This window comes from Temnothorax curvispinosus, unplaced genomic scaffold, assembly GCF_003070985.1.
Source record: "Temnothorax curvispinosus isolate PA1 unplaced genomic scaffold, ASM307098v1 QBEX01011972.1, whole genome shotgun sequence".
NCBI lineage: Eukaryota > Metazoa > Arthropoda > Insecta > Hymenoptera > Formicidae > Temnothorax > Temnothorax curvispinosus.
This window is the reverse complement of record NW_020221752.1, coordinates 2062-14256: the sequence shown is the minus strand read 5'-3', so window position 1 is coordinate 14256 and position 12195 is coordinate 2062. Positions and strand designations below refer to the sequence as shown.

At 44.0% G+C, this 12195-nt stretch overlaps 1 protein-coding gene across 1 annotated transcript; it reads right to left on the bottom strand.

The window, feature by feature from the left end:
* Positions 1 to 8765: 8765 nt before the first annotated feature.
* On the bottom strand, positions 8766 to 11267 carry LOC112462145. Its single transcript, XM_025027773.1, has one exon. It carries the CDS (start codon positions 11265 to 11267, stop codon positions 8766 to 8768), a length of 2502 nt encoding a protein of 833 aa, XP_024883541.1.
* Between the last annotated feature and the right edge of the window lie 928 nt (positions 11268 to 12195).

Here is a 12195-nt window from a genome sequence, read left to right as displayed (position 1 = left end):
TAACGTGAGTTTCTGATAGAGTACCGTAAATAAACGATTCACTAACCGTATTAAAAACGATAAGAAATTTTTTTATCGTTTTCTATCGGAGACGGTTACCAGGGACGTTTATTAGTTTTTTTTTTAAATAAAATACTAACAAAATGAAAAAAAAGTTATAATATTTTTAATAATATAAGAAAAATAAGACCCCCCGTTTTATGACCGTTATACAATCAATCAATATTTGTTGGAGTATTCGTCACTGTACATACACCGACGACATTTCCCTAGACCAATCATAACCTTTCATCCTTTTTTCGAGCCGCTACTCTCTATGTACTCTCTATGATATATACATCTTTTGTCTCAACCGTCTTTCACGAGATAGATTGTATCACAAGTCCTTCATTAAAGAAATCGCATATTGAACTGCATATAAAGTGTATAAACTGCGTTATTACATCCTGTATTCTCTTGGACATTCTGCTCGTTACGGTCAACAGGTTATGGGCCCAGATATTAACGCATTGAAATTAAGGTTATGATGGCAGACAATACGCGTGTAACGATTACAAAGCTTAATAACGATAACTACCAGGTTTGGAAGTATAAAGTCGAGTTTTTATTAATTAAAGAAGATTTATGGAACGTAGTAAGTCAGGAACCTCCTGCGGAAGTAGATGCGGCTTGGACACGGAAGGATGGACAGGCTCGCGCAACGATCGGATTGCTCGTCGAAGATAATCAATTCGTGCATATTCGGGACAAAACTACTGCACGTGATACATGGACTGCGCTTAAGACTTATCATCAGAAAGCTACATTGACAAGTAAGGTATATCTTCTAAAGAGAATTTGCAGCTTAAAGTTAACTGATGATGGAAGTATGGAAGATCACATTAATAATATGCTTGATCTTGTGAATAAATTAGCAGCATTAGGAGAGCAATTAATGGATCATTTAATCGTTGCAATGATGTTAAGTAGTTTGCCAGATTCGTACAACACGCTCATTACGGCGTTTGAAAGCAGAGCAGAAAAAGACCTTACGCTGGATCTCGTAAAGGGCAAGTTAATCGATGAGTACAAGAGGCGAAAGGCGATAGGAACTTTAGGTGAATCAAGCGAATCTGCACTGAAGACATCAAAGGATAGCAAGGAGAAAAGTCGCGGAAATCAAGAATGTTTTTTCTGCAAGAAGCATGGACATCAGAAAAAGGACTGTTACAAGTACAAGAAATGGAAACAAAATAAAGAAAAGGCAGATTAAGCAGCGGAGAATCCTCGTAAAGACGGTAGCAAATCAGATGAGGTTTGTTTTCATGTTAATACAAAAGGAAAGACATTAAACACCTGGTTTATCGATTCTGGGGCTACGAGCCATATGACAAGTAATAAAGATTTTTTCGAAGAGCTCGATACAACTAGGAAAATTGACATCCGATTAACAGACGGTGAGTCGCGAGAAGCATGCGGAATCGGCATGGGCAAGTTAAAATGTCTTAATGATAAAAATCAAATTATTGAAATAAAAGTTACTGACGTTTTATATGTACCTAGTTTAGAAGGCAGTTTGCTATCTGTAAAGAGACTAACAGAAAAAGGTTTACAGATTAAATTTGAGAGCAACAAATGCTGTATAACTAAAGATGGAAAGATCGTCGCCGTTGCAGATGAATCATCTAACTTGTATAAACTACGAGTATCACAACAGGCTTGTGTGGCAATTCAGAAGCACAATAAACATTGTCAGCACATGTGGCATAAACGTATTGGACATCGAGACCCTGAAGCAGTCAAGCAGCTAGCAAATAACGGACTTGCAGTAGAACTAAAGATTACTGACTGTGGAATAAGGACGACGTGTAAAGCATGCATTAAAGGGAAAATGGCAAGAAAATCTTTTCCAAAGAAATCAGAAAGCAGAACTTCATCGACACTGGATCTTATTCATACGGATTTGTGCGGACCAATGCAAACTCAGACACCTGAAAAAAAAAACGATACATTCTTACCATTATAGATGATTATAGTCGGTATACGGAGGTATTTCTGTTGCAAAGTAAGGACGAAACAGCCAGTTACATTAAGGATTACATTTAAAAGGTAAAAACGCAGTTTAACAGAAAGCCAAAATTCATAAGATCAGATCGAGGAAAGAAATATATTAATGCAGAATTAAGGACATTTCTAAAGCAAGAAGGTATTCAAGTGCAATATACAGCGGCTTATTCACCCCAGCAAAATGGCGTCGCTGAGAGAAAAAATCGCTCGTTAATGGAAATGGCGCGATGTATGATAATAGACGCTGAAATGCCGAATAAATATTGGGGAGAGGCAGTTGTCACGGCAAATTATTTACAGAATAGATTACCAACAAAGGCTACGGAAAGGACACCTCATGAGTTGTGGTTTACTAAGAAGCCAAATGTAAATCAACTCAAAATATTTGGATGTACCGCGTTCGCACATATTCCAAAAGAACAACGAAGAAAACTGGATGTGAAAGCAAAAGAACTCAGATTCGTTGGATACGCAGAAGACTCAAAAGCTTTTCGTTTACTTGACATAACTACGGATAGGATCATCATAAGCAGAGACGTGATATTCATAGAAGATGTTGAAGATGGCTTCGAAATAACTGAAGATGAGAATGAAATTCAAGTCGATTTACACAAAGCACCATCGGAAGAGATTAAGAAGGAGTCAACAGTTGAAGAGCCAGCGAATAATGAAGAATTTACTGAGAAACTTAAAGAAAAGATTCAAGATAAAAATACGGATGCACTACGGAGATCAGACAGAAAAAATAAAGGAGTTCCACCACAGAAGTACGAAGAAACTGCAAAGATAGCAATGAAACTTCAAGATCCAAGGACCATTCAAGAAGCAATGTCAAGAACAGACAGAGACAAATGGAAGACCGCGATGGACGATGAAATAAATTCCCTTAACATGAATAATACGTGGGAATTAACGGAACTACCAGACGACAGAAGACCAATAGGATGCAAGTGGGTCTTCAAGCTTAAGCAAGATGCAGTTGGAAATCCGAGCAGATATAAAGCAAGATTAGTTGCTCAAGGGTTCTCACAAAAATACGGAACCGATTATGACGAGGTTTTCGCACCCGTGGTAAAACCAACTACATTCAGGACGCTACTAGTCATCGCTGAAAAAGAAAACTTTATTATCAAGCATATTGATGCAAAAACCGCATTTTTAAATAGAGAACTAAAGGAGGTCATATATATGAAACAACCGATAGGCTACGAAGTACCGAATAAGGAACATATGGTGTGCAAGCTAAACAAGAGTTTGTACGGATTAAAGCAGGCAGCAAAGGTATGGAACGAAAAGGTACATAAGGTACTTGAAGAACATGGATTCAGACAAAGTGAAACTGACCCGTGTCTGTATATAAAAGTAATTGATGATGTATGGATTTACATAATTATTTACGTAGATGATATTATTATTGGAAGTAAAAAAGAGAAACTCGTAAATGATGCCATAGATACGTTAAGGAGGAGTTTTGATATTGTCAATCTGGGAAGCCTTAGCAATTACTTAGGAATGTCAATAGAACGAGATGACAAAGGAATATTTTATCTAAGCCAACCAAAATATATTAAGAAGATAATTGATTCAGTCGGACTTGAAGAAGCGAAGATTTCCAGTTACCTATTGGATCCAGGATACGAAAATATAGAGAACTCAGAAGATGTGATGGAGGACAGTACAAAGTATCAGAAGCTGATTGGAGAACTACTCTATGTTGCTGTACATTCACGACTAGACATAGCAGCCACCGTTTCGATTTTGAGCCAAAGAATAAAATGCGCAAAGGATTTAGACTGGACAGAAGCTAAGAGAACAGTAAGATATTTAAAGGGCACTATCGAATGGAAACTCAAACTCGGAGACAACACCAAGAAAGATGAAGAATCACTGATTGGATATGCGGATGCAAATTGGGCGCAGGACAAGGCAGATCGTAAGTCTAATAGCGGATTTATTTTCATGTTAAATGGAGGCACGATTAGTTGGACGTGTCGCAAACAAACGTGTGTGGCACTCTCTACAACGGAAGCGGAATACATAGCGCTTGCCGAGGCTTGTCAAGAAGGAATCTGGATTGGAAGATTGCTGGAAGAGTTCGGGATAACGTCCACGACACCATTGAAGATTTACGAAGATAATCAGAGTTGTCTGAATCTATTGCGCGCGAAAGGTTTCAACAACAGAACGAAACATATCGATACAAAGTATCATTTTGTAAAGCAATTGAAGGAAAGTAACGTAACGGATTTTGTATACTGTCAAACATCAGATATGATAGCTGATATGTTAACAAAACCATTACATGGAATCAGATTGAAGAGGCTTGCAGAATTCAGCGGACTTAAGGACTGGAGCAAGTAATGTCATCGGTGAGGAGGAGTGTTGGAGTATTCGTCACTGTACACCGACGACATTTCCCTAGACCAATCATAACCTTTCATCCTTTTTTCGAGTCGCTACTCTCTATGTACTCTCTATGGTATATACATCTTTTGTCTCAACCGTCTTTCACGAGATAGATTGTATCACAAGTCCTTCATTAAAGAAATCGCATATTGAACTGCATATAAAGTGTATAAACTGCGTTATTACATCCTGTATTCTCTTGGACATTCTGCTCGTTACGGTCAACAATATTAAATAAGCCGTTTACGGTCCGAGCTTGGATCTTAATAGCCTAATAATATTTTTTGTGTACTACACGTATATTTTTTCCAACCTTAATAAACTGCGCGCCGACATAATTTGTCAGACTTACAACACAGCTCCTGTTGGAGTAGTAAATTCTTTACTATTATTTAAATCGATTTAATTAGAGGGGAGTGAGGGGATTTTACTACTCCAATAGGAGCTGTGTTATAAGTCTGACAAAGTTAGTCGGCGCGTAGTTTATTAAAGTTGAAAAAAATATGTAAATATAGTATATAAAAAATATTATTAGGCTACTATAAAATCCAAGCTTAGACCGTAAATTGTTTATTTAATATTGATTAATAATATTTTTGATAAAAAAGCTGCCTAAAATGGAAATATTGGTTTAGTTTTAGTTCAGACGATAGCCACATATACTTCTGAATAAGAAAATTTTAGCTTTTTGCGTTTCAGATACCTATAGAACAGCTAGAATTATTTACACCGTCGTGTCATTTATACCTTCTAGTGACCAGAATACCTATAATACAATCGAAAGGAAAAGCATTTTTGTTACTTAAAAAATAAAAAAAAAAATTTTAAAATAAGGTGAAGTGAACATGCAAAGTTTAACGTTATTCACTTTCTTCGTTTCCCTATAAAAAATTCGTGCAAAATATATATTTTAAAAATCTTTTAAATCAAAATGCCCCCGTTAATAGTTTTTTACATTCTCTTCCTGACGGAAGAGATTTTATCACTTCTCAATATAAATATAAGTTTATCTTGTCATGGTTTCATTCGATTATTCCGGCGTTTTTATATTTGTGATTGCACGGGGGGGTATGAGGCGCTCCCCGGATTTGCGATTGGTCAACAAAATTTCTCGAAGGACCAGAGGGCCCGTGCCCTCGCGAAAGCGAATAAAGCGAAGCAAGCAAGCGAATATCAAAAAAGATGCGTGGCGACTCACCGTGTCGTTGCCCGGCGCCTCCTGGGTGTCGACGTCGTCCTCCCGTTGGCGAGATCTCTGGCGTGCAAGGCGAAAGCATGCAACAGTCCGGCATGGCAAGCGGGCACGGATAGGCAGGTATAGCAAGCAGGCACAGATAGGCAGGATAGCAAGCGATTAGGCCTTCGTGGTCTGCGATGGGCGACCGAGCACTCCGAGTTTGCACATGCGAAAAACGGTAACGTGTGAGCTTCACGACGTTCGACTGATGAGTCCCTGCCGTAAGACGGCTGGCCAAAAATGTGTTTGCCGTAAGACGGCTGTCTTGCGAATATGTGTGTGTGTGCCGCACGGCGGCTTGACGAAAAGTTCTGCGGAGAGGTGTGTCCTCTCCGACTATTTGACGTTGAGTCCCTCTCTTCCGTTCTCCGGCTCGCACTCCTGCGAAGTACGGCGCGAGCGAGTACCGAATTCTTCTCATAATGGGGGATGCCACCCGCGGGCGGGCAGCACGAGTCGGGTGAGTCGCGCGAATATCGACAAGTGTACTAATCGCGATCCACCGACGTTTCGCTAATAGGCGCGATAATTCAACCCGGTATAACTAATCAATACAAAAACCGTACAATTAACAATGTGAAGCGGCAACACGAAATCGATCCTATAATTAGCTACTATTTACACTATGATACACGGCGGTGCGCCAAACATTACCGCCCACCAAAATACACCGTATTTTCTATGTTTGAGCGAGTCCCTCCGGTGAGCCGTCCATCGGCAGAGGGCACAGCTTCACCAGAGGGCGACTAAGGAGGCCATCCGCCGTCCCCACCGTAGCGACCCGGGCGACCCCGTCACGACCCGGATGCAATTCCTCGACGCGCCCTCGTCTCCACGCCAGAGGAGGGGCGTTTTCGGTTTTTAGAAGGACCAACGTGCCCTTTGATATCGCGTCAGCCGGCTTTAGCCACTTTAATCGTTGCTGGAGGTTGTGTAGATATTCTTCATGCCACCGTTTCCAGAACTGTTGGTGCATGTGCTGCACCAGCTGCCATCGATCGAGTCTGCCTATCGGCACCGGGTCTAGGTCGGGATAGGGAACCGCTACGAGCGGCTCTAATGTGATAAAGTGCCCCGGGGAGAGCACCCCGAGGTCGTGGGGATCCGAGCTGGTGGGGCACAAAGGTCGGGAATTCAAGATGGATTCTACCTGTGCTAGGAGGGTACTGAATTCCTCCACCGTGAGGATCTGCGCTCCCACCACGCGTTTCAAGTGGGTTTTTGTCGCCTTAACCCCCGCTTCCCAGAGGCCACCAAAGTGTGGCGCGGAAGGGGGGTTAAAGGACCACTGGATTTGTTCTCGCCCTGAGGCCGCCTTCATGCAGCTGACGAGCTCGCGCTGAGCCCCCACGAAATTGGTGCCGCAGTCGCTGTAGATCCGCGAGCAGCGACCGCGCCTAGCGATGAAACGCCTCAGAGCCGACAAAAACGAGTCTGTAGATAAGGAAAAAGCAAGTTCCAAATGAACCGCCTTTGTGGTAAAGCAAACGAAAATGCACACGTACGCCTTGAACGGCGTTGCCCCGCGAGAACGACGATTATATACGAAGAAGGGGCCCGCGTAATCGACCCCGGCGATTGAGAAGGGTTTGGCCTGACGTACCCGGTCGAGCAGTAGGTCCGCCATGGGCGGCTGCAAGGTACGCGGGTTCGCCCGGAAACATTGGTAACAACGCGACAAACAACGTTTGATGGCCTGATGGGCCCCCAGAATCCAAAAATGCTGCAGTAGTAGGTAATGCAACGCTCGACGTCCCGGATGCAAGTGTAGGCGGTGGGTGCGCTCTACTATAAGTTCCGTGAGCCGGTGCTTACCGGGCAATAACGCGGGATGCTTGGCCTCATGAGGTATTGCAGAGTGCGTGAGTCTACCGCCCACCCTGAGGACTCCGCGCGCGTCCACGAAAGGGACGAGTTGTCGCAGAGGTTTGGAGCAATTCTGATTGCGTTTCAATCTATCGAGATCCTCTGCAAAGCAACAAGATTGAACAACTTTAACGAGATCTAGCAGGGTCGAATGGAATTCGACTTGGTCTACAACAAGAGTTCTGTGAGGTGAATTCGACTTGAGTCGATTAACAAAACGAAGACAATAAGAGAATATTCTAACGAGTTTATCCAACGACGAAAAACGATCGAGAAGCGAATCAACAACAGAAGCAGAGTTTACGACATCAGCAGGATTTACAACAACAAAAGCACGAGATTTTTCTTCCTCCGGAAAATCGTCAGTCTCCAATATCGTTTCTGGAATGGGTTCGAATTCGGCGAGCCACGCAGGGCCGGTCTACCAAAACTGGTGATCCACTAATTCTTGAGGAAACAAGCCCCTTGAGCAACAATCGGCGGGGTTAGACTTGATGTCGACATGTCTCCAGCAAGAGATATCTGTGTTGGACTGGATGCGGGCCACACGATTGCGCACAAACGTCTTCCAACGGTGGGGGGCCGAACGTATCCAGGCGAGCGCGACCTCGGAATCAGACCACGCGTACGTGCCGTCGATAGTAATCTTAGGCCGGAGGATGTTCCCGATATACTCCGCTAAGTCCGACAGTAAAACGGCTGCGCAAAGCTCGAGTCTCGGCAAGGTGATGGCCTTAAGCGGGGCCACCTTTGACTTGGCGCTGAGCATTCGAATCAGTACCCCGTCCTCGGCGACGATTCTAATATGTACAACGGCTCCGTAGCCCTGTTCACTCGCGTCACAAAATCCGTGTATCTCCCGTCGGATTACGTTGGCCATGGCGATAGTACGAGGTATGCGAATGGAAGCTAGCGCGGGGAGTTCCGATTTGTATCGTTCCCATCGAGAACATACTTCCGAAGGAGGCCTATCGTCCCACTCTAATTTGAGCACCCAGAGTTGCTGTATCAGTCTTTTAGCTGCAAACGTAAGGGGAGTCAGAAAGCCTAACGGGTCGAAAATACGAGCCAGTTCCGAGAGAATGGTGCGTTTAGTACAATCTCTGTCCAACGGGTGGACCTGAAAACCGAAGTCGTCCGTTTGAGGATACCAACAAAGTCCGAGAACTTTGAGAAACTGATCTTCCGAGGATTCAAACGATAGCAATGATTAACTGCAAAACTCTGGATCGAGACCTGCTAAGACTGACGGATGGCTGCTGGCCCACTTCCTGAGCCCGAAACCCGCGGTTTTAAGCAAAGCTTGTAGCTGCCGCTGAAGCTCACGGGCTTCCCCCTCAGATTCGACGCTCGCCACCACGTCGTCGACATAGACGCTCTCCTCCAAGACCGCCGCGGCCAGAGGGTAGCTCACTTTGCCTTCCGTTGCCAATTTCAACAAGCAGGCGATCGCCAGGAACGGAGAACACGTCAATCCAAAAGTGACGGTCAACATCAAGTAGTCTAATATCGGATCATTCTCCGAGAAACGCCAGACTATTCTCTGGTAGTCACATTGACCGCGCTCGACCAAGATCCGAAGGAACATTTGTCTGACGTCCGCAGTGAGCGCCACGCGGCCTACCCGGAACCTCAACAATATCACGACTATATCCGTCTGTAACTTAGGCCCGGATCGCAATACGTCGTTCAACGAAACGCCGTTCAAATCCTTCGCCGAGGCGTCAAATACGACCCGCAATTTTGTGGTAGTGCTATCTGATTTGACTACCCCATGATGGGGCAAATAGAATACAGGTCCGTCCACCGGGAACGGCCGTTCAATCAGTTTCATATAACCGTTATTCAAATAATCCTGCATGAATTTGTTATAGTTCAATTTAAACTCTGCATCTAATTTAAAGCGACGCTCAAGTGCGCGAAATCTATTTAGGGCTACTTGACGCGTGCCGACAAAACAAGGTTTATCCCTTTTGAAAGGATACGATACGACAAAACGACCGGACGCGTCCCGACGCGTGGTCTGAGCGAATAATTCCTCGCAACGTTTATCCTCCTGCGAATACGGTGGGACCGATGGAATCTCGTCTAGTTGCCAAAATCGACTAAGAGATGCGTCCAACGAATCGAGAGTCATAAACAAATGTGTGGATCCCGGCGCCTGCGTCGATACCGAACCGACGAGAACCCAGCCGAAGACGGAATTGAAGGCGTCTGGTTCGCCCTTTTTTCCCACGCGACGGCCATCCCGAAGTAGCGACGCGAAGATTTCTGCGCCGATCAGGATGTCGATGGGACCGGGTCGGTGATACCGCGGATCAGCTAGCCGCAATCCGTTCAAATGTTTCCACGCTCTTCGCTCGACCTGACTGCTAGGTAACGGGGCGGAGATGCGCGGAAGAATCGTAGCCTCTACTGGGGTGCGCGTGATTTCCCTGCCCTGTGCTTGTATTACGAGTGAGGTGCGGCCTCGAGTTGCAGCCGCCCTTGTATCATTTACCGCGAGAACTACCGTATGGCACTTGGTTCGTCCGAAACCACCCCTCTGCATGCAACTTTCGGAGATAAAGTTTAGCTGGCTCGCGCTATCTAACAGAATACGAACGGGGAAGGGATTTCCGTGTGCGTCGAGCGCTTCGGCTTGTACCGTCGACAACAATACGATCGGGTTCGACCGCGCGACACTAGCCATGCTAACGAGGGGTTCGCTTCCCTGCGATGACGTTGTCCCCGATTCGGAGGGTGGTTCGGCGTCTGTGGGTGCATTCGCCGAGCCCGAGTTCTGCTTAAAATGCAGGAGCGTGTGATGTTTGGCCTTACACGACCGACACGTCCACGACGATGGACAGTCATTAACGCTGTGGCCCGCGCGGAGGCAGTTATAGCACAAGTTTGAAGCTTTAACCGTCGAATGCCTCTCTCGGGGTGCTAACTTTAAGAACCGAGAACATTTTGCAACAGGGTGTTGTTCTTTACATACCGGACACTCGGCGGTTCGAGTTGCGAGCGACGAAGCCGACGCGGAATTCTTTGACGAAGTCGACTGAGACTTTTGCGACGTATTTTGGGAGCCCGATACCGACGCGAGAACCCGGCAGTGATCAGAGAGGAACTTTGTGAGCTGCGTGAATTTCGGTATTTCCTCCGCCCGGTGTTCAGATTCGAACTTCTCGCGGAGCGAGCGAGGGAGCTTCTCCAGCAAGAATTTGAGAAGGAGATAATCCCAAGCGTCTGTAGGAAATCCTAATAGATTCAATGCTCGCTTGTTCTCGGTGAAGGTGCTCAACAGCGTGCGCAGGGGGACGGCCGACTCCGATTTCAACGGCTGAGCTTTCAACATCAAGTCCACGTGATAATCTGCCAAGTCTCGTTTGTTTTGATATCGCGAAATCAAGGCGTCATAAGCTATCGCGTAGTTGTCGGCGGAGAGAGGGATGTTCTTGACGACGTTCAGCGCTTCTCCTTTCAAGCAGGACATCAGATATTGATACTTCTCTATGGTAGGGACGTTCCGGTTCTCGTGAATAGAGATGTTGTATAACGCGATGAACGAGGGCCAAAGCGTGAGATCTCCCGAAAATTGCGGAAGGGAGATCTTGGGCAATTTGACTGATGACGTCTGGGCCGGGGCCTGCGGGGCCGGAGCGGCTACTCGGTCGGCGCACAGTGGGAGGAAACGCCGTTTGACTTGGACAAAGCTCCTAATAGACATATTTATTCTGTAATCTTTATAGAAATGTGATTTTAATAACATATAAAGATACTAACTTATATAATAAATATATAAAAATCTTTCAAAAGCATTGCAATCGCTTTTATTAGAAGAAATATAGAAGTACAATGTTCAAAATTCTTGAGTATTGTTTATAATCTATTTCTATATTTCCCATGAGTAAAATGGCAAAAATTGTATTCACTTCTAAATGAATAACAAAAAAATAATGCGTAGTCATCACTACGTGTAAGATTATGTTAACACAAATAAATAAACGTATTTGTAATTTAAAACTATAAATAACTAAGAAATTAATGATTTCGAGAGAACAAACAATCCAGAAATATACAACATATTTAATTATACATTATATCTATTTATATTAAAAAAAATTCTATGTCCATTTTCCTTCATATATATTATATACTTATTTCATTTAATCATTACTCCGTCGCTTTGGGAATTTCCAAGAGTTGAAGTACTTCTGTATTTAGGCTGCTATCTTTCTTTGGTAATACGGATCTGATGGAAGAAATAATGGGATCTGATGATGTTAAAAATATGTTTAATAAATCTTGACAGTTATCTTGTCTCGATGTTTTGCGACATCTTTTTTCACGATATCTGCGAAAATCTTTGTTTCGGGTTTCCTGAGCTTCTTCGCTTAACATGCCAATAGGGAGTAGAGCAACAGAAATTACATCGGATCCATGGATGAGCACCTTATGGACACTTGTTGGCATTGGATACCAATTGTGTTCACTGACATACAAACGAGCAGTGTCTATGGCATATGTTTTAAATGCATCTGCATTAACAGCAAAACCACATGATAATACTTTTAGGATCGTTGCGCATCTGGATATAAGAACTTCATTGATTCCTGTAATTTCTGCTGAAAGAGCTGTATTTTCGAAAAATCTTC